The sequence below is a fragment of the Scedosporium apiospermum genome, assembly GCF_000732125.1.
Source record: "Scedosporium apiospermum strain IHEM 14462 chromosome Unknown SEQ_SAPIO_0055, whole genome shotgun sequence".
Classification (NCBI taxonomy): domain Eukaryota; kingdom Fungi; phylum Ascomycota; class Sordariomycetes; order Microascales; family Microascaceae; genus Scedosporium; species Scedosporium apiospermum.
Window position 1 is genome coordinate 524,135 of NW_015971756.1, and position 23,286 is coordinate 547,420.

General features: G+C 50.7%; 2 protein-coding genes across 2 annotated transcripts; one reads left to right on the forward strand and one right to left on the reverse strand.

Annotated features, from left to right (window-relative positions):
• Positions 1-1,262: 1,262 nt before the first annotated feature.
• Positions 1,263-2,940, reverse strand: SAPIO_CDS1352 (Glycosyltransferase family 2; the record flags this gene model as incomplete). Its single annotated transcript, XM_016784644.1, has 4 exons — positions 1,263-1,493; positions 1,574-1,868; positions 1,942-2,796; positions 2,849-2,940. 4 exons carry the CDS (start codon positions 2,938-2,940, stop codon positions 1,263-1,265), a joined length of 1,473 nt encoding a protein of 490 aa, XP_016645760.1.
• Positions 2,941-20,949: 18,009 nt separating this feature from the next.
• Positions 20,950-22,958, forward strand: SAPIO_CDS1353 (uncharacterized protein; the record flags this gene model as incomplete). Its single annotated transcript, XM_016784645.1, has 3 exons — positions 20,950-22,306; positions 22,361-22,708; positions 22,786-22,958. 3 exons carry the CDS (start codon positions 20,950-20,952, stop codon positions 22,956-22,958), a joined length of 1,878 nt encoding a protein of 625 aa, XP_016645761.1.
• Positions 22,959-23,286: the final 328 nt, after the last annotated feature.

Below are 23,286 nucleotides of genomic sequence, written 5' to 3' on the forward strand. Positions count from 1 at the left end.
ATCGTGGTGTCCATGGGCCGCGTCTAGAAGGGCCGTGGATCATCAAATTACCTTTCTTTTTCGCCATCGTACTCAGTACACTCGTATATCCTTGAGTCTCGTTGCCGTCCCCGCAAAGGGCGTGGCTCCACAGGACCTTCCTAGCTTCCCGTCTGTCACCTGCCACGGTCATATGAGGCTTCGATTCTCATTGAACATCTCGCCTCAGCTAGTGTAGACTTAATTCGAAGTCCTGACATCTCCTTCGATTCATTGGTCAGGTCTCTCTTTTCGACCGATGATTGTACTTCCTATTCCGGCCACACTAAATAATCTCCACCTATTCGAGGCCGAGAAACTTGAAAGAGGGCATTGACCACACCCAACATCATCACACAATGAGCGACTGGCTTAAAAATTCTTCTACTTCGTACACCAATCCTCTTACACCCGAATGATATTTTAGGACTACGAAGTAGACGTCTTTTCAGAAGGATCAGTTTCTGGGGCGTACTAATGATCCGGAAATCGCCGTCGTTTTACTGAGTGACGTAATATGGTCCAATTGACAACAATACAATCAAGAAGGCACGATTGGGAACAGGACGTCATTGAGGTCTGACACAAACCCGCCAGAGACTCGATGGCCTCGTTATGCATTTCACCTTGCATGTAATGTAGCCTGACTCTTGCCTTAACCCTTCCGTCTGTATTCATAACCGAACCGCTTCTCACCATTTTGAGAAGAAAATGTGACCAAGGAAAAAGAAAACGAAGAAAAAAGAAAAATTCGGACAAAAAGTCGAAGCACCAAAAAAAAAAGAAGAAAAAAAAAAAGACGAAACTTTTACCATCCGAAGACCCTTTCTATAGACCCTCGATGCCAAGCCTTCTGGCACTTTTTTTAATTTCCCTTTCCCCCTGCTCCAGATGCAACATTAATGGCCAGCTACGGCCAGAGCAGGCCAAGTAACAGACGATGAATAAAACGTATCAATATAAAAAAGAGAGGGGGTGAGAGGAGAAAATGAGGAATCTCCTGAGAATTAGAGAAGCTCCAAAGCTGAAGAAGAGAGAGAGAGGAAATAACGGAAAAAGAAAGAGGAAAAAAAAAAGTCCCTGTCGCCATTTGTTTGTTCATCACGTCGTCAATTTAGTATTTCGTGAAGAGGTAACTGAAAATGCAAATCTTCGTTGGTCATGTGCAGTCATGTAGAAGGGCTGAAATCGCTCGTGCTAGCTCGAAACCCGTTCGTCGAGGTACGGGCCATCCGAATCCTTCTTTAATTAGGCGGCGAGAATAGAGGCGTCTTTTCGTTGACAATCTCCCCGTCGCATTTCTCCGTTCGGGCGATAGGCCACTTCGAGGTCTTTTCGGAACGCGTTCGCTCGTCTTGGTAGCGGATGAGATGGCCCCGACCAGGAGGAGTCGTAAGACTCGAGGCTCGCTTGGGACGTGGTGTCAGACGGACGTTGTCGTTCGCATCGGCGTCAGCTCGGCTTCCCCAAGAGGTCTAGAATTTGTGTTAGCACTCGAAAAGCTCATGAGGTCGATACGAAGCCTGTGAATTAGCTCTCCGTCAGTTGGCCGTACCATATTAAGCGTGCAGAGCGCGTAGATCTTGATTAATCCGTGGAAGTAGCCAAAGATAATCGAGACAGGTAGGAACATCACGTCGCTGGGGTTTCGGCGGAAGAGGCCGATCAGCTTGACGACCTTGACGAAGCAGAACATGAAAACGAGCTGCGCCAAAACTACTCGCTTCCGATTCTCAATGTCCCATTCTCCAGTGGCTCGCCATAGCGAGTACACAAGTAAAGGGTCAACGGCAAAGGACAGGGATGAGAACGTCGTGAGGTGGAGGGCATAGGTACACCAGGGTTGTTGACTAGTAGATCAAAGGGTTAGCATTAGGCCAGATGGGAAAGGGTCCGCAGGGGGTGGAGTCATTAATCACTTACGTGAGGACGTAGCGGTCCCGAAAGAGGCTAGTGTAATTGCTTCGCCAGTTACTTCTTGCCCACCTCGAACACTGGTACAGAAACTTCGTGCTGTTCTCGAGCGTCGTCTCGATCTCGCATTCCGGGTGATACTGAACCCACGTCTTCCACTGATGGTTCACTAGCCATCGAGTTACGAAGTTGTCGTCGTCCGCATTGAGGATGTAGCTGCCCCACTTCTCCGTCTTGAAGCCCTCGAGGAAATCGTGGCTCGAGAGGATCTCGGAGCGGTATGCGCCGGTCCTGCCCGACATGCAAGATGTGCCGCCGTCAATGTTGTGCGTCGCCGAAATCTCAAAGTTCCTTCGCTCGATATACGCTGCCCCAAGCCAGTTAAAGATGCGAGCGCTCCAGGGGCCTTCCCAGATGCGGGTGACTCGCTGGCAAGTTCCAACACCACCAATGCGAGGATCCTCGAAAGGAGCAAGGAGCCAAGGCATCATGGTTGAAGGCCAAGTCACGTCGTCATCTGCCATGACTGTAATCTTCGTCCGGACTCTGGGCAGTGCTTCACACACTTGCAGCCGCTTGTTGGCAATTGGGGTATAGAGAACCTGGATGTTATCATAGCCAAGCGAGCCAGCGAGCTTCCTGAGACCATCGTACTTGTCAATTGGAGTTACCAGAATCAGTTCAGCTGGGTTGCAGGCAAGAATGCTTAAAAGTGGTTTTCGTAGCTCCTCGAACACATTGTGGATAGTTGGAATGATGACCGTCACATCATCAGAGGTGAGCGTTGGCTTGCTGGGGATGGGTTTGGACTTGTAACGCCAGTGGCTGATGACATTGCCAAAAAGGCGTACATATCGCCAAAGCCTGGAGACTAGGTTAGACAAGATGGAATACAACCAGGACACAAAGAACGTACCACGTAATCCAGAAAACGTAGATCCAGAACTTTGTTGACTGAACAAAGTCGAAATCCAACTGGACTAGGCCGAAAAGTATTTTGAATGCCATACTTGGAGGCTCGGGTTTGAGGTCACGGTCTCGATATGTAGTCGTAAGACGGCGTTGTACGTTGGACTGTACGACAGGTGAAGAAGAGGGGGAGAAAGCTTGGAAAACGGAGGTTGGAAGAAAGGCAACAACAGTCGAGGAGCAAAGAGGTTTTACTCCCTCAAGCTCCCTGGAAGAAACTCTGTAGAAGTGTTCTTCAGTTGTTCCTATTCTCTCTACCTTTCCAGTTGGGACCCCTTATAATCGGAAAGGAGACTTGGCCGGGGGGGTTTGTATATGATGTTGGTGGGTCTGAGAGCAAGAGGCGCTCTTCCTGTGAAAAGACTTTGGAGTGGATATAATTTCGGTTGATGGGCTCGTCCCCTTTCCCTCCTATTTGCCTCCGGGGCAACCCTAGAATGGGATGGTTGGGTCGGTACGCTACAAGCCGCAAGGAGGCCTAGAAGTGTCGAGGCCGTATTTTGAAGACGTTTGGAAAGCAGCGGAGACCGAATGCCGAGCTGGATCGACGAGAGAGTGTGTGGGCGTATATGGGTTATAAAAGTGTGGGAGGTGGTCCTTATTCCCTGGAGTTCTATGGGAAATATGGGTTTGCCACTTAGGATGTAGTTCTCAATATATTTTGAGAGTCACTACACTAGGAAGCAGTAACACTATGCTTCCAGGTCACAGTCCTCTAGGTAGGGAAGGTAGGTAGATAGAAAGCCGCGGAGGCTCTTTTGTTGCTTGGAGAGCTGTTATAGTAAAAGGATGGGCGAGTGCTTTGAGGAGAAGGGTCTCGATGAGCATGGGCTTTGTGGAAAGTACGCAAAACAATAAACGAGAGTGTGAAAGAAGATGTGATGTCTCAACACCAGCCAGCATCTGACATATACCGGAGAGGCAAACAACCAGCAAACACAAGGACGTAATGTACAGGCAAAGGAAACTGACAAGATCCAAAGAAAGCCAGACCATTGCCAAGACCAATCGGTCTTAGAGTGAGCAGGGACTGGCGGGAAAGGGCAAGCGGGAGAGAAGGTTGATGGGTGAATCGGCTAGTGATCGAGATGTTTAAGGACAAGAAGTCCGGGGAGAGCAAGGATATATAAACCCGGACGGGCTAGCTATTGCGGACAGACTGGAGTCGGGAAGGGAAGCGCCATGGACCCATTGCATTAAGACGGCGTTTCTTTAAACAACTAAACTACATGCCAATACCTGGGACTGTAAAAGAGAGCGACCTCGATGGCAAAAGTCGAGAAATGTGTGCGCAAGGTACAGTACGTACATACGGCGAGGTACCTGGAATCCACAGGGATGCATTGGTGGGCTAGCTAGGTGTCCATACGCCGTGTACATCAATGTAATGTAATGTCATGTAGGCAAGCCCCTTTGCTAGTCAGAGAGTACAGGAAGGGAAGTGTGGGAGTGTGTGGGCGTGAAAAGTGACAGTGGGCGTGTGAGATAAAAATTAGCGTGTGGGTGCGTATGCGCATGTCTTGTGCGAGTGTGTGTGTGCGTTTGCGTGTGGTGGGTGGGCGTATGAGAGGAGCATCGAAATGGCTCCATGGAGGCGAGACGGCGCGCCGTGATTGCCGCCGCTACTGGGAGTTCATCAAAGAACAATACAGAAACTGCGACGCCAACGAACTAGATGGGAGTGATTCAGTTTGCCGGCAATCCTGCAACTGTACATTTGACTCGTCGAAGGAAAAGAAGAAGGGAAAAACGAATTCGAAGCCAGACATATGTACAGGTAAACCTACAGTATCATCGGTGTTCTGGGAGGGGTGTAAGCGAGCGGGTCATGGAGGGCGTGTAAATGCAACTCTGGCTTGCCTCAGGGGAACGCGACGACAACAGGGAGTTGAGCTTGTCAGGCTGCCGGAAGACGGAGCAACAATAGTACGAGTTGGCCGTGGTGAAGGTGCCGGAGACGGTACCATCCAACCTCTGTAAAACGGATCTACCTTCTGACACCTGCCTCGAGTTTAAAACTGATGGCGCACTCCACGCGTGTTGTGAACGGAACAACTTCACAAGACCTATGTTGGCGAACGATCAACTCTCGAGTACTTTGATGGTACATGGACTGGTCGATGTTCTACTCACAGGCTTGGGTGAATTGATTCTCCCAATCACAGGCCAGTTTAATCGGCTCGACCATGCCATCACTCCAAAAAAACACACACTATAAATGGAGATGTGCAGTGCACGCTATAGTTAGCTCCAAACAGAATATGCCTCTCCTAGCCTAGTGTGATTAGTATACGCGCAGAGAGCTCCTCACGGGAAAAGGGAATGTCGAGCATATCGTGAACCGAGATCTCATGGAGTAAATTAGTGTAATTGTTTAATTCAAGCGTCCCGTTCTCGTTCTGTCGTACGCTTCCGGTTTGTGCGTACTATTTGCAGTTGCATGTCAGCGGAGGTTTTGCCAACTTTGCACGTGTGACAGGGGCTCTCGACCGGCGACCTCGGGGCTGCAGAAAGAGTATGGAGGACTGATCAATCACATCTCTACGAGATGGTAACTTGCAAAAGACCACTTTGCCGTCTGTACAGAATGGCGCAAATGCTTGACTTGCACTGATCGATCCTAGGAGAGCCCTGTCGCTGTTGCTCCATGCGGGGATTTCCTAGTCCTCCGAGCCTGGCCCGGTCAGGCTAGGGGGGGCCCGCTGCGTAAAATTGCATTCACTCTTGCAGACACATCCATTCTCGGCCTGTGGATGGAGTGGGCACAACTGCAACATCATCCAACCCTCATTACACGTAGATACGGGAGGTTGACCACCATGCAGGTTCGGACGGGAAGAAACGGCAACAAATATGAGAGAATGGCTACGCCGTGCGCAGGCGGCAACCCCATGGAAGGGCTTTCGACGGTAGGTTAAGCAAAAAGTAAGATGCTCAATTGGAATGTGCCCCGTCGATGATAACAACCGATCAAGCCGATGGAATTGCGTACTTTGTCCCTTACTGACTGTTCCCGGTGAATATGGTGCCATCGCAAGATGCCAGCAGGCAGCATCGGGTCGGGGGTTCGCGCGGAGTACGTCTCACCTCACGGGCAGGCGTTTGGGGGAGGATTCCACTCGGCCTAGGGCCTGGACTAGTGTAGTGTACCATCGAGGAGAGCTCTGGATGGCACTGCCCGCGCTCCATTCATAGTTGTCTCTGACAAGGATCAAGATCGACCAGCTTCGGCGGCTAAAGAAAGTTAGATGATGCCAATTATTATCCCAAAACGGGTACTATTACTTGAGGAGCGCTTGAGTCTTGACACACCAGTGCTCCTCGGTCTTTGCCCTTTCATGTCTGTCCATTGGACGACTCCCCACTCTCGATACCACCAAATGCAGGCACGGAACTCGGAGGGAGAGTGTACTTGTAGCATTCTTGCAATCCGTGAGACGAGGTGGCTGAGAAGCCCACAGGTAAGACGGCGAACGTGACTGACATCGCGAGGCGAGGAGCAAGATCATTTCAAGCGAGATCAAACATGCATTGGGAAAGGGAAGGACGGCAGAATTATTGGGGGCCTCCCCAGAGACACGGGCGGGGTAAATTAACAGAGAGCGGAAAGACTTGGTGACACCGAGTTTCACCTGTCATCGTCGAGTCTCCATGTAGACAGCGACACTGACCGAGGAAATGAGGCAGGAAGTATTAGTGTACAAAGCAAGGTACATACATTGCACTACATAATAAGTCAAGGTATTGATGGATCCGAGTTGAGTGTTGAATTGTTATTGACATGGAGCATTAATCCTCCCTTTTTGCGAAGTACTGGACAGGGATTTATGTATGTTCAGGCTCAGTTTGAAGCATACATCGATCTCGATCCAATACAAGTACAACACCAATTGATTCCATTAATCACTCTCCTGGTGGTATTTTGATTCTCTGGCGGGTCAAGGGCTGCTACTTCCTCCACCACTAGCACCACCTGGGTCCATGTTTCCGCCCAGTTTCTGCGTACCTTTTTCGTACAATTGTACGAAGTACGTATCACTGCCAAATTAATGCTGCAAAGGTACAAAGTACTGTACTCTATTTCCACACTTTGCCAATATCCGAACCGAATAGAATCTCTCAGGTACAACCTCCATCTTGTGGATGGCTGGCTCAGCCCGCCTTCAGTCGATGATGGATGAGACCATGTTGGCGAGGATTGTAGGGCTCGCATGAGCCAGGCCAGGGCCGGTACCAGACACTACGACACGACGTAGGCTCGGCTCTAAGGTCCGATCCTCAACAATTCTCTTAGAACTTCCGATGAGCAGCCCGTATTAGACGATAACTTTCGAAATGGGCGTCCGCTCGCGGCTCTTACCAATCGGGTTGCTAATCAAGCTGCTTTACATTCCTGAGCCCTCTCGTATATACGAAGTACTATGCAACTGGGAGACCAGCGCCCGCGGAGCATCTTCATCGCCATGGGTGCATCGAGTTGATCAAGTGAAATGATATGCTCCAGCATCAGAAGTTCAGAATCGTTCTACTAGTACAGCTCGTGTTTTTCCCCAAATGCCAAAGGGCATTAGGCCATTTCGTCGATCAACGTTACATGAAGTGTCGCGTGCGAATATGCAAGCGCAGACACAACCTCATCAACGACGGACTTACACACGTATGCCCGCCCGCGTCCCCTTCAAGGTCCCCCAACTTGAGATCTGACTGCCTCGTCGGCAAGGGGAACCTCCCGTCTAGGTCTATAGTGTATGAAGTACACTAGTCTAGGTCCATGTCTGCCCCAACTTGGCGCAGCGAGGATAATACCTATGAAGTCTGTACAATGGTAGCCTACATTTTGATAGCGACGCTTGACCAGACTGCCTTATCCGCGTTTTCCATTTAATTCCCCCCAAGCCATGTCCCCACGCTGCGTCGGCGCGTTGCTTCGTACCTGTGTATTCCTCGTGCTTTCGAAAACGCCAGCTTCAAGCAATTGGCACATACAGGTCGATTGGTGTCTACTACGCTTATCTTGAAACTCAATTTTGACTACCATTACGGCAACCTATGAAGTACGATGTAGCTCTTGCATTTTTCGATTCAATATTACTCTCAGACTGCATCTTCTGAGCTGCATTGTGGCTTGATCCGAGCCAGGGTGACAGCTGGCCCTCTTGTCCTCAAAATAGCTCACCTACGCGCCCGTCGATTGCAGCTGCCGTTGAAATGTTGATCCACGTAATCCAGTACTCACGTGTATCATTCCACGCTGCTCGGCGAGGCAGGTGCGGCATTGACAACAGAGTTTTGCTAATTTTGTGAGGGCGATCTTAAGCTTGCGTTGTTTTAGCCTTCTTCGAGCCCCCACGGCCTAGGCGCCGCGTTTGTGGCTCCCTATATTCCAGGTATTCTCATCGAATAGTTTCATGCTCTCTAATTCTGGCAGAATGGGAAACGTCTGCATGCAACCTTGCCGCTTCGAGCGGTCGCCAAGAACCAGGCAGGGTGAAGTCTGGTAGGAGTCGAAGCTTCAGTTGACCCCACGTCCAAGAGATGCTAATCCTGCCTGAGCTGTGCATGCCATCCATCATTCAAATCACTCCACCAAATGAGCAGAAGAGCCTCCTCAAGCTACTGTTCCGGCAGCGGCACAGGGAGTGATTAAAGTGACTGGTACTCTGGAGCCGCATGGGATCAACAACAGAGCGGAAAGGACCTCCCGTTGTTCCTGAAGGCGTTTGATTTGCACACTTGTTCAAGAGGGCCTCAATGGGCCTGGCCCACTAATATTTTCCCCATCTTGAAAAGGTTTTTCCATTCCGACTTATACGAGGTGAGGTAGCTTGACGCACTCCTCCCTCTCGGCATACTGCTGACCTGAGCTCTGCGGGAACGAAAGTTCTCTCTGCTACCACCCCTCCTCCTCCGCGCCGTCTGGAATAGACGGAACCTTCCACCTGTGGTGCGGCTTTTTGCGGGAGTCGCGACTCGTCCCCCACAGGTAGTCACCGGTCTGAGAACACAGGATTTAGGGTTTTTCTTATGTGCATATTCATAGACACAGACGGAGGTATAGAAACCTTGCAACGAGGTATAACCAGCTATTGTCAGGTTGCTTTTGATCGAATGCCACGAAACGGCTCCCAAAAGGCAGCCCGCGGCGGATAATCTAGCTCTGCCGGTTGGTTTGTGTACGACTGGTCTCACTTCATATATGCAATCCAGTTCGTCGGATGCGGTAAAATAGCTCGGCTACGATGTCTATGCGCGCAGCTAGAACGCCAGAATGCAAGGAGCTCTCTTTGGCCTGGCCGGCTCAAAGTGCCCTTCTTTGAGACAGAGACAGGCGGGCGAAGACCAAGACTGCAAGCAGGTTTGGCCGTCCAACAAGACCCGCTCCGACTCCTCTTCAAAATTCCGCCCACACACGCCCACGCACACCCTGCCTAAAACAGAATTTTAATGAAACTCGACACTAGCCATGTCGCAATGTGGGAAATATGGTTGAAAGCGGGAAGCAAGGCCCGGGGAAGCAAGTCGTGCACCCGGCACGGTCGATCTGAAATGATATGCATGCCCCATGTCCCAGCCCCAAAAATTTAGGGTGAGGACGGTGGAGTTTGCGAAACAAGAAAAAAAGGAAAAATCGAGGTTTAGAGATGGGGAGAAAGAATATCGAGGACGGAGTATGACCGAAAAAGAAGAAGGAAAGAGAAAAAAAAATGGTATAATTATAGTATTGGACAGACGCGTATCTGATGACACCTAAACGATGCAAGGCAGAATTTTATTCAGGTAGAGGCATGCAGGTGAAAGGATGTATCTCCATCAAGCTCCGAACCAAGAGTTTTGTTGATGACGATCGACTTGAGAAGAGTAAGTTTGTGTGAAGCAGTCCAATATAGTGATCTGGCTCACTGGCCGGGCTATTGCACACGGTTGAGCTCTCAACTTTTTTTTTGTCTCTCTCCCGGGTTCCGCCGCGGGTTGGGCTGACCTAGGTGACGCCCGAGTTCCGAGTTGTAACCTGCATATGTAAATGTAAATGTAGGAGCACCGTGAGTTGTTCAAATTCCAGATGCAGGTTTTCGAAACGCAGCAAGTCGCTCACTGGTGAACTTATCGAATTGCAGCCAACTCCTGGACCTTCTGCCTTCCGAGTCACGGAGCACGGTCTGGCGGCTACGACGAGGTAGTCCGTTGGGGCACGGGCAGAACCAGAAAATGCGAGAACACGAAAATATTTTTACTTTTTTTTCCCATCTCCGCTCGGGGGATTTTAGCTGTTAGACATTCAGGGACAGTGTAACCTCGAGGCCCTGGGTCTCATAGAAGGGAGCGCGGGGGTTGACATTGCTTTTTACAACATGTCTTGAGGCTACAAAGGCATCAAGCAACAATATAAGAGGACTCTTATCACTGAATTCTGCCATACCTGTCAACCTCGACAAGCCCTTGTTTAGGGGACGACGGAAGCGAGAGCGAGAACGAGAATAAAAGCGAGAGCGAGAGAGAGAGGAGGAATGTTGAAGAGAATGTATCCAAGCTCGCCTGCAATCGCAAGGTTGCCGAACGGCAGATGTCTCCACGCTCTGATAGGTCTCCGTGCCGAAGCCGGGCAGCCCGTCGTATAAGACTGGACACACCCGGCATCAAGAAGCACGATGCAACCATCTGCGCAATGGAATGCGGCAGGGTTCCAGGTCAACAGGGGCGGCACTTGCGCCATCATCCAAGCGGTTCTCGGGGGCCAGGTACGAGGCACGGCAGAGGAAAGGGGAGCGGAGCGGAGGACAACCTCCATCCTGCCCTGGATCCCATCCGTTATCCCGTACATATATGCAACTGCAAATGATGCATCTGAACCGGCCACTAGAATCGCAACTAATATAAGCCACTTTCCACAAACCCTTGACCGCATCGGACGGCATTCCTCGAGAACTACCAAGGCTTGGAGGTGAGTATAAACCTTGGAGGCCAGCCCCCATATCTTCTTGACGAACGTCTTATCTCCAAGGCCACTGTTACACCAACAATAACCGAGATATCTCACTACGTAGTTGCTCGCCCCCCAGCTCCTCCGGCTTATCGAACAGGGGAACTTTGAAAGGGCACATCTGCCAAGCGTCCACGTTCAAGGAGGGTGTTTGAAATGTTGCAGTTGCTCAGGAGAGACAAGGGAGAACGCCAAGCTCGGACCGTTCCTTTCTAAATCCTTCGGCTATACCCGAGCTATTATTTGCAAACTTTGAAAAAGACAAGGGCAAAAAAAAAAAAAAAATGTAATGGTGATTGCGGTCTGCAGCTATCACACGCACAAGAGGCCCTGTTTTGCATAAGCTCTTTACTTCGAAGGTTCTTATTTTTTTTTTCTTTTAAAGCAGGTCCTGCCGGGGCTTTGCCCTGATGAGTCGATGTTGGCAAAGAAACCGGTCAGGGGGTGTCGGGGTCCCATGCCGTAATTTTACGAAGTTAGAAACCCTGACGTGGCGCCGCGCCGAATATTCTCAACATTGAACATCTCGCTGCCGGCCGTGGTTTTCCTCTCCCCTCGAGTCCTTCTCCAAAGTCAAAGCGGTATTTCGGTGTAAAGGAACATATCAAGGTTGGATTCGGATCAGGGATTCCCAGTCGAGGGTACCTTTTGCAATCATCCTCATTGAGGAACGGCCCGGGTCAGGGATCTAAACTAGGGCCTTCTGACGGATGTGACAGGTCATTCTCGACGGAAAGTGTTTTCACCTCCCAATTTGCGAGGGGGTTGGAACGGACGCGGCGAGCCCGGCCTGGAGATAGGGTTTGCCCTACCCACGGTGAAGACGATGAAGAAGAGGAAGAAAATAGGCCCCAGCGCTTTCCTCCCGATCGTAAGCCGAGAACTTGACTACGGTCTCCAAATGTTTGGCCTTGGCGATCTTCTGGAATGTTGAACTCGGGCCGCTGAGGGCTGATCGGGTACCCGAACGCAACGCTCGGAGAAGTTTCCTGAGATGATCCCGGGTTGGGTTTTTTTCTCTTTTTTTTTTTGGACCATGGGAAGGGGTCAGCGTGCAGGTGCATTTTAGCTTGCCCCTGAAGCGATGGCGAAAATCTTGAGGTCTCAGAGGTCCGTGTCGCGTGCTCCCCTGTTGACGCGGACTGTGGTAGCACAGTGTCATTCTACGGTTCATGTTGCTTGATGAGAGCTCGTTTTTGGTGTGCACACCGGTTTTGAGGAAAACTGGCACTTGCTTCTTGAGGGTATCAAGATGGCTGAGTGAAGTGTTCGATCTGCCACAATTTATGCCATTTGCTCATCACCAGAATGTGAGACTCTCAGATGGAGATAGTACATACTTCATGGCATCAATCCGGCACCCTTGGCCAATATGCCGTATTGATACTATGTTCGTTGACTGGAGGAGTCGGATGTTCCGAGATGGTGACTTGGCCTTGACTTGAAGTCCAGCTAGGATAGAGATATATTCTTGTTAGAAGTCTGGTCCCTGCTTCAGTAGCTTGGTTGAATAGAACCTGTCAAGGAAGGCCGTATTGGTTCTGTGGAGGAACGCAAATGAACCACTCGCTCTGAGATACCTAGCGAGCGGTGCATACTGGTCCGCAAACTCTACGATGGCTCTTGTCTGAAAAAGATGCAAGTTATCTAGGTTACAAGTTAGAATGGCATTGATGATGTGTTATTCATGGGTGTTCTGCAGACCAAAAAGAACAAGCCTGCGAGCTACACGTCGATACTTCTGAACGAGAGAGCAGGAGGGGAGAGAGTGAGGTGCTCGTATATCTGTCGCAAAGGAATCAGTCAGAGGAGGAAGGTGTGAGGGCAAGACTAAAACGAACGAAACAATCAGTGAAGCTCAAATATACGTAACTCTCAACTCCGTCGTCGTCGCAAGCTAAGTTTCAAGGATTACGGCACTTAAAACTGAGAAGATCTGGACGTGGGACTCCGTCGTCATGAGATATGTGTGAATCGGAGGGACTCCGCTAGAAGCGCTGGGGTAGATACGATAGAGATACGATAGAGGCCACGCATATCACACCGCATTTTACTCCGCGTGGGTGATAAATCACCTCTTCTCAAGGGTCGTTGCTCATACCTCTGAAAGGTTGGAGACCGCGTAGACCTGCACGCCACAAGGTTCGCTCATTTCTGATGGGTTTAGCTTCTTCCCTCGAATCTATAGGTAAGAAGACGTGTTTACAAGAGGGGTATTTCTTGGAGCTGGGAGGAACCTATTGTTCCTACTCCTCTCACAAATCTCATATTCCTCACACTCCTCGCGTCCGAGGATGAGACTTTGCTGATGCTATTGCCATATTCCCACAGAGTTTCACAGCCTCGCACAACGACCTCCAGGAGCTGCGCAATGATGGACACCTCACCGTGAAAGGTCTTGTATAGATACTAGTCTGTCGAAGTCGCTGTTAGATCCCGATGGCATATCTGATGTGACGTCTGACTTGCAAGGGAACCGACAGGCAAGTCGTTCATGCCGTACTCCGCAGTTGACATACCTTAGATTACCACCGCGGCCCCGAATCTGTATCAAGGCTCGCCTTGAGGGTCTCTTGTTCATGATAGAGGAGTGAAAGAAGTCCTCGATTCGAGAAAGAATGGGACAGGCACATGGACGGTGCAAAATAGCTCAAAACATGAGCAATATTTACGCGACTTGCCCCTTCTGGCACTTACGCTTACTATCGTAAAGTTTTCGACAGCTTCATATAACATACACCTCTTTCTAGACAAGATTGTATGTCGTGGCACGACGAGATATGTTTCAAGGAGATCCCTCCATGCCCAATAGGTGACTGTGCTAAGATGAGACGGCCTTTTTAGTTACTTGGTCAGGCTGTTCGCATCTCCTATGCATGTCTTGTGTAAGCCGAAAGCATTTGGCAACGTACAAGTGCGCCCCGAGCCAGACCCGATATGCTCATATGGAACCTTGAAGGTTTTAAGGCAGGGCGATAAATGACTATTGATCAACGAATGAAGCGCTCATGCCCTCTCCCAAGGGGGAGATACCTCTGTCTTCGAATCATGACGCGTTCTCCGGTAGGACGCATGGAACATAAGGCCGTAGACTCTACCATTGCGGCCTAAATATCGGTGGAACCCTCTCGAATCCAATCCGTGGTAAGTGTCACAGAGTACGACTTTCTGTTATCCAGGTTATTACATTTGAACTACTGTGAGCGCCAGTCCGTTCAGATGTCATGTCACACCCGCTGGCCCCTTGCGCTAGGATAGCTCCCAATAGCTTCTTTAGCCAGACTTAGGAGCAGGCTACAACAGCCCTCATCTTCGACTGCCAAATAAGGGGTGAAGCTCTTTCAGATTCTTTAGATTTCTTCAAGGCTATCGGTCAGAACTAGGAAACCATTGGAGGTATGCTCCTGAGGATCAAATTATGAAGTATGTATATGTATTGAAGGGGCTCTCACATGCCAGGAAGGTCTAGCTGAGATGAAAGCCTGCCGAGAGTAACACGCCGGTGAAATCTGTTATGCCCTCAAGTTCAGCCTCGTCAAGGCAGACAGTATACTAGGTGTAGAATTTCACCAAGGTCGCTTTACAGGCCGATTGGATTAAGAGCCAGCTCCGTGACCAGAAAGGAAAGTCCACCAACTAGAGCAAAGGCAAAGGCTGAGCGCGTAATCCTGAGATCAGTTCGGTCATATCTCGAAGACGTGGCCCAAGTCTTTGGCTGACGGTTCCATGGAGAGTGTTGACACCGTTCAATACCTGAATCAAAAGCTCAGAATAAGTCTCTTCATATACTTGGAAACATAGCCTCAGTGAAATCATTTTCTAAACCTACTATAAAGCGTGTACCCGATGAGGTTGTCTGTTTAACAACCCGGAAACAAGCTACAGAAGCCCCGGTGCTGTACAAATTGTGAGAATGTTGGCACGAACCCGTTTTCAGCAAGATAATAACTAAGACGGCCAACTCACTTATATGCTTCCACCCCCCCTTTTCTTTTCAGAATGTCCCACGCCACTTAAGGTGACCTCAGTCTTTCGGGAGGATGCTATCAAGAGGACCTCGGCCAAGAGAATCTAGTAGGAAGACTCAGAGATGTCTCCCCTCGAGGTTACGAGCGGAAGAGGCCGCACCGACCTCATATTTAATAAATTCTGTTACAACAATACTCTATTTAGCTCAGCCTTATTCGGGTCATCTATGCTTCCGGGAAACTGGCTAAATGGCCCCTGGATCTCTCAGGAACAGGTGGCGGGTTGGATATTGCACTTTCCGAGTCCAAGGGGAAGCTTGGGACGGATAAACGGTGCGGTTCACAAATAGGCTCGGACGTGCCGGGTCCGGCATGTCGGAGAGGACGCAAATTTTCACTTGGACCCCGATCTTCGCCTCACTCTCTCGTCGCTGTGCCAGGCAGGTTCAGATACAGGTACTCCGGTTCCTTTCTGGTGAGGGGAGGAGGTTGAAAGTGGGTCAGTCTGTTCGCTCCTCTTTCGGCATTGGCGTAAACCCAAAATGTGTTGCTCCTTGGGGCGGGAGACTTTGATCTCGAAGCGAGGAAACCATGTGCGTACGACCTTGCACAGCTTTAAAAGCCCTCTTCAGAACTCCCGCTACCTCATATAATCATTCCTTTTGTCTTCAATTATTCTTTGGTTCACAAACGTATTTTCCAGAGCCCGCTCAGCTTCCTCTGTTGCGGAGATTCCAGACGGAGGCAGGATGAAGCTGGACCTATTTAGCCCATTCCCCTCACCTCACAGCTCTCGCATCATTGTCGGAGAGGGGGGTTGGTCCCGCCTGAATGGCCCTACTTTAGTCGCCTGGCGTTAGCAGGCTGTAAGTAGGGACCGACTAAACTAATTCAAGTCGTAGTCGATAACGAGCGGGACGGAATGCACCTAGGCCGATTCTGGACAAACCCTCCATATCACATGGTCGTATCAAATGGAACTATTCGCATCAATGCTCGCTGGATAGCGGGGTAGAGTGGTGGAATGGGGAGGCGGAGGCCAGGTGCAGGCTGGGCTGGGTTGTGTTGTGGTGTTGGAAAATAATCTGGATGGCGGGGTTTATCTTTGCCTGACAATTTATGGCGATGCCCTCGATGGTTCTGGACCCCGGGTGTTCCTTCCTGCCTCCCGGACTGCATGTGACTGGTTGGATGGATCCCGCCTGTTGGGAACAGACAATTTCGAAGCTGTGAAGTTTACAATATTGGCCAAGGATTCAGGAGAGAACCTCGCCCCTTCACCGACCAATCCAGCCGAAAGTATATCATGGTGAGATGAGAATACTCTCACTTAATTCTTCGACAACCGCATGATTCAACTCCGACTCTCACTTTTTGTCGCCTCTAGCTTTTAGAAGGGCTAGTCCCAAAGTGCCGCGCATTTGGGTTGCCTAATATTGTTGCTGTTGAGTTTCTCGAAATGCCGCTGGGATTTTGATAAACAGGCGGTGACCAGATCGTCGGTGGTTCGGAAGCCTGTGCCCTCTGATGAAGACCATCATTGGAAGGTGGCGCTCTCAAAGCGGGGATCTTTGCTTCTTCGCCCCTCTATCCTCGCCGTGCAACAGAACCGACGGAGCCCAAGGGAGAACAATGCACAACGGCTACGGATGCATGAAATACTTACAGTCCTTCAACTGGCGGTGCGGCGCGCAAATGTCTCGTCCTAAACTTCTTCGTACGAAGTACAATGTCTGCCTGTCTAGCACTTAATCGGCGACTGGTTGATTTATCTCCACTACAAGTGCTTGCAGGACGTGGTGCATTAGTGGGAAGGGTTGGCCAGGTGCCAAAACCACCCACCGCCTTTGCCTGAGCTGGCCCCATTCGAACCCCTTCAGTCTCGTCTCCAGTTCAAATGTGTGAGAGAGAGGGAGAGGCGGGAAGTCGAACTAACGATATCGAACTAACAATCGGGCATCGTCAAGACCTCGACTAAGAGTAGGCGTCATATCAGGGATATTGTGATGTGCTCCCTGCCAAATATCCTGACTACAATCTTGGTAGATTTGGGTGATGATAGGATTAGATGAGATCATGGTGGTCTTGTCCAAGAAGGCAATCCTACTCGGAGGGTCTCAGTCTTATCCGGAACCACACATCAGGAATCTTTCCGCACAACCGTGTTTGAAGTCCCGCACCACCACCACATCAGAGCAATTACCATTTATCAGGAACAATATAGACCCGATCAAAGCGAAATCGTAGTTAAACCATCCCCAAGGCGCCTAAGACTGTCTGTTCCGCCTATGACGATCTCGCCTGTGGGAGACTGGGAGACTGAGCGCCTTCTTCTGCCGCCCTGGCCAGCCAGACGTGCCGTCCGCAGATTAACCCGGCCGTCCAAGCCGCAATCAATGTTAATCAATCCATGACGCTGGGAGGGAAGGCTTTAAAGGAGGGATGAGGGGAGCTGACACCTTTTCTTTTCCGATACGGATGGTTCCTGTTTTGTGTGACATCCTGTATGAGCCAGATCACCTCCTTTGTCTGACCTTTCCCATATTAAACGGGCAATCAACACCGACAGGTCAAGCGAAGAAAGGATGGATGATGTGAGGGACATCAGAAACAAGTTGCCGCCTATCCCCGCCCGATAACCTTTCCCTTCTTTTCTTTTTTTTTTTGGACTAAACACCGAAACTGCCTGAGAGTTGCCCCAGATGGAATCTCGGGATCATTTGGTCTTCCGTTACCTCCCGTCCCCCTGGTCGAGGAGGGGGAGATAAGATGAAAAGGGCAAAAGAAAATGAAGAAATAAAAGCAAGACAAAATTACTAGCGACGAAAGAGGGCGAAGTTTCTTTTCTTGGGTGGATCTTGGCAATGAACAATAGACCAGGGCACTTACAACGTCTACGAAAGTATCAAGCCTTCTTGGTTGGGAGAGGCGGTCCGATATGGGCGTACGGAAGTTTTGCAAGTCGCCAAAAAAACCCACTCACATCAATCGCTAAGTACGAAGTATGAAGTACTCAATACAGCGCAGTTGTATCTGGCCAGATCCAGCCTTTTTGCCCACCCGCACATCGCCGAAACTTGGGAACTAACTTGTCATTCGCCCATTGACAGTGTCTGAATTCAAGACTTCTCCCCTCTCTTGTTGCGGCTTTTTCTTTCTTTTTCTGTGCATCTCCGTCTTGGCAAAGTAAAAACCGCCACTACCACTGCCACTGCCAGGCTGAGCCCAGTCGAATTGCTTCGCAGTGGCAACTCCTCTCGGACCAAGGCATCTTTTTTTCAGACTGGGGAAGAAGACGTCGCCGGGAAAGCCCCGGTTTGGCGGTGTCTTGCACCCGCCTGCGAGGGTAGCATGCGTGCTACGTGCCGTCTCTCTTGGGACCAAAAGTGCGGCAGGGAATTCTGAATGCAGATGCGTCTCTGCAACCACTCTAGAGAGAAGTGGAATAGCACATCGATTTAAAAAAGACGTTGGACAGGACATTAAGCCAAAAATGTGCCTTCTACCCCTCTTTACTTCGTACTTGTTGTATGTATACTCCAAACAGCTGCTCACCGCTGGCATCGATCATCAATCAATGTCATTTTCCCCCCTTTGCCCGTGTCCAAAATCCTTTTGAAAGTCACGTCATCCGTCCAAGTACAATAATATTCTCGATTTACTCAGCACTTCCACCAGATGAATTGTAAAGCTGCTGCACCGGGGAAAATAAGCTATGTTAGCACTTGTTAAGAACCAGTAAGGCTGGATTAAATTTCCTTCGTATTGCATTGCAGATCGATCAGTTATGTACGTACGTATTATGAGTGGTCTGGCCAGATCCTTCCCCAAGCTGGGAATATCCAGTCATGTCGCGGAAGACCACTTTCTCGAGGTACAAAAACGAAAGTATGAGGTACCGGGCCAATCTTGCATCTGCTGGCGATCCGGCGCAAGGGTACTGATTTTCCGTGGTCGATGCGCCAACCTTGATGGGGTTCTTGGGCTGGGATTGGCCGGGCAGCTCATCAGTCGACTCGAAGTGGGATTGTACAGTCTACATCATTGGCTTTGTTACCCTGTATTATTGAAGCCATCAATTGATCAATTTCATAGCCGAGAGAGTGCGAGATTGCATTGAAGTTTGAACCTTTTACCTTTTCACCTCTCTCCAACCTATGACCTCGAAAAAAGACACTTTGATGTGCCACTTCCATCTTCCTCTAACCTGATACCACCAAGAGCTATTTACGGCATTATTGCTTGCTCGAATTATAATACCCCCCCGCGCTCAAGCTGCCTCATCCCCTCCTCCTCGCTTCGCTCAACTACACTACCCCTCTTCAGTCCAGCTGATGTTGATGTTTGCATTGGATGGAGGGTGAGGCCACGCCGCTCTTCACGTCCTCCACTCTAAGTGCGTGCTCGTCCTATTGTCGATCCGAGCTCCATTTTTCTTCGATTTTTTCTTTCTTTTTCCAATCTCCGGCTTCCCACCCTGGCCTATGAGCGCGTCGGTGGCCCTGGTCCATCGTTGATCACTTCTCTCCTATCTCCTCGCACTGGTGCACTCCACTCCATCCATATCTCCCCTCCTTCGTGTGCTGTGCTGTGCTGTGCTGTGCTCGCTCAACCAACCTGACTTGACCTGGGTTGGAGTCTCCCAATTACACCAGGTGCTCCTCCAAGTTCTTGAGAGCACGCCGCGCCTCCTCCACGCTACTGTACCCGCCAAGGTATAGTCTACCCACCCATCCACCCCTCCTCCTGCACTAAGCTACTATCAACCCGGGCTTGTGCCAATGATATGCCACATCTCTCACCTCCTGCCTCGTCTATTCCCGTTCCTTCTCCCCCTCGGTCGTAAACATTTGAGGGACAACATCCGGCCGTCCTTCTGCAGGCTGAGACCGAGTTTGTGTATGCTGACAGGTGTGCCGTCTTTGTAGACCCGAACAAATCCGCCTTGGCCTTTGGGCGGTGTCACCAGAATATTCGTAACCCCCTCTCATCTTCCCGTCAACTCAATCTCTCCATTCCTAGATCCTTATTCTCTTACCCCCTTTTTCTTTTTTTTTTTTATCTTACGGAATACCTCCTCGAACCGTGAGCGTCGACCCCCCAATCGCGATACCTACAGCGACCGACAACTACCAAAAGCCGACCGGACCCGTGCATCGGACGAACCACTCTCATCCACGCACTCCGTTTTGACGTCCGCGGGTTTTCACCCCCAGGAACCACCGGCCGAATCATCCGTCCGTTCATTCATAAACCCCTCAGCCAAACAAGCCAACCTCACTCCGCGCGTGCCGGTGCAACATTTATTTATCGGCCTCTTCGAGCAAGCTTGGAGTTTCCTACCTGTGCTTCTTGTGACACTCGACACGGCAGCACTGATGCGCCAAGTTTCCCCAGTGTCTTGACCAACGCAGCGTCTCGCCTGTCACACAGTTTCTTCCTGGTTTCTTGTTTCGTCACTGGTTTCACCGTCTCTTGGGATTTTCCCCCTCCCTCCCTGGCCGTCTTTTACGTTTCGCGAAATTCAAACGCATGTGACAGGACAGCACCGTGTCTTCTTCCAAATGAATTTATCTGCGCCGCCGACACCCCTCGCCATCTTCTTCTGAACTGGCGGTTCCTTCGAACGGCTCTAGACTTGGCTTGGCGGCCTAGGCCATTTGACACCACATCTCTCCCAATCCCCCCGTCGTGTGTCTTTCTTGGTGTCCCGTGTTGTTGAAGGGCCCCGAGATAGTCTTTTGTTGAAAGTCTAGTGCTGGTGTTACTGGCCCTTCCCCGTTACGCCATCAGTCGAATGAGAGATCCTACGATTGGTCGACCGGCTTATACTCGAGAGAAGAATCCCCGAGCGAGTCTGGACCGCTCCGATAAACGGCAAGAGGGCCCCGACTACCTAGGACCGTGCTTTTGATTTTATCATACGTGAGCGCATGGCGGAAGAGTTGACGAAGCTGTAGAAAGGACTGAGGAGAGGACGAGCAAGGAAAAATCTACTAAGCTAGACGCTACCGACCTAATCCCCCCCTCGAGATGGCTTCGTTTTCGGATATCTCGATACTAGGATCTGCGAAACTCACAAAATCTCGAAGCAAACCGACGATGAAGCCGATATTGAAAAAGACAAGCCATTCGGAAAAGAATTCTTTAGATTTGGATCGCGGTTGGGAAGAAGCAATACATTATGGAAACCATGGTTGGGGTGGGAGTTCTGGATTTGGGAAGCCGAACTCGCTACGGAACTATGAGAATCGGTTCGGAGGAGGAGGAGGAGGAGGAGGTTTGGGAGGAGGTGGAGCGGCGGGAGGCGGCGGTCTGGGTATCAACGAGGCAGGTGCAACTATGGTTCGCGGCGGTAAGGACGTGAGCTTCAGTCTCTCAGCAACGGACTTGAGTGGAGCGGGACCTGGGGCTGGCTCTCGAAAATATTCACATGCTCGCAGCACCAGCGGAACGTCCGTAGCTACGTCTGGCAGCGGACACCTTGGTGGCATTCGAAGCGGCTCTTTCGTCCACCCTTTCCAGCAGATACCGCGTTCATCTACACCCCCCCTTTCCTACGCCAACTCTCTCACCTCCTTCGAGACCTCGAACCTGGTCCGCGATTATTCCCCGACAATCACGGAGGACGAAGACCTCGACCCTCAAAACAGTCTCAAGAATTACTACTCAACTCAGGCTTACCCCTCATCTCTGAGGCGACCGTCCGTCGCCAGCCAGCCCAACTCTTCCCAAACCGACCTCACAGCCCCTCCTCCACTTCGAATCAACACATCTCAAAGTAACGCAGCCACCCCCGCTACGAGGCTGGGGCGGGGTATGCTAACCACGAGCAAGTCCGACCTGAGGCTTGACGCTCTATCCCCTGCGCAAGACTCACCCATCTCATCAAGCGTAGCTGTTGCATGTGCAGTAGCCCAATCAGTTACCTCGCCCGTGTCATCGGTCGCCCCTACGTTGTCACCTATTCGAAGCTCACTCGAAATGAACTTTCGCCTACGATCCCGTTCCGAGCTCGATACCGCATCCCGCCAGGAGCAAATCCGAAGGGCTCGGAGAGAGTTTGAGGATAAGGAAGCCCAGAAGCAGGCACTGCGCGACGAAAAGGCCGCGCGGAAGCGCGATGCCCAGGTCGAGAGGGAAGCACAGAAATTTGTGAAGAAGCAGAAGCAGCTCGCAAAGTCAAGTGGACTGGCCAGTGGCCGTAACAGCGTGAGCGCCGAAATGCGACCCTCCTATTCCAGGAAGAACACGGCTGGTACCAACGAGAGTCTCCTCGACTCGGAAAAGCTCGAGTTCGCGGCCAGGAACTATGCGGCGACTGCTCCCGGCGCCGCGCCTACTGCTGCGGACACCCAGTTCGACGCTCCGCCGCGCCGGATTCATTCTGCGCGACGTAGGACGGCGTCGGCGTGGACGTCCTTCATTCTTTGGGTCAGGACTAAGCTATTCAAGGCAGGTAGACGCTAGGAGGATCTACTACGCGAATCTGGCCTTGTCAAATCTGACCTAGATCTCCTGGAGAGAGACCCAGTCGTCTGGCTACAAAGAAATGTTGTCGGCCATGAGTGGTTCAGCACAGGGCTCTCACAGTCTCATCCCGGACCTGATAGAGACGCATCCACGAAGGACAAAGAAATGTTCATTGACAGACCATACAATGGCAATGGTTATGGTGATGCCGAGGGCAACAGAATCAGCAGGCTCAAGGAGCGTTTGGGCAAGCAGTCTTCTGAGCCATCCAGCACCCCTCACAACACAAGCCTCTATTCCATGGACCTAGCCTTGACCCCGGCCTCGGCCTCAGCTCTTACCTTAGACCCACGAGAAGAAGGCGACTCCTATCAGTTGACCATTGACGGTCAGCGTGTGACGATCTCCAGGGATGGACGCACCTTATTTCATACCGACTTACAGGGCCATCCTGATATAAATCAGGTTACCAACCGCGCTGCCGCATCTTTTCCGTGATGGCTATCCCCTCCTTCCCGCCGATCTACATTTGGGCCCGACTCATCGCCTACCTACGTCATACGGCCGTGAGGAATACAGCATCGCGGTTGATCGATCCTCCCCACTCTCTCGTCCTTGCCTCGGTAGACATCCTATAGACATATAGATCTATACCCGTCTTTTGGGGGGCGTCTCTATTATTCCCTGAATGACATACTCCTTCATTCCACCCTTCACCCCCTCATCCCCCACTACGACCTCATCTCTTACTACGACACCGCCCAGAAAGAATTCTTACGTTTCCAAGTTCAACGACAGCATTTACGATTTTCATGGGTTTTCTTTTCCTCTTCCTTGAATGTTTTTTGTCTTTTTTTTTTCCCCTTCTCCTCCCTCGTTATATCGACCGGGAGCTAGCCTAGCGCCGGAGTTCTCGGGTTTTTAAGATGATTTATTTTTCTGCTTCTGCTTCTGCTTCTTCTTTTC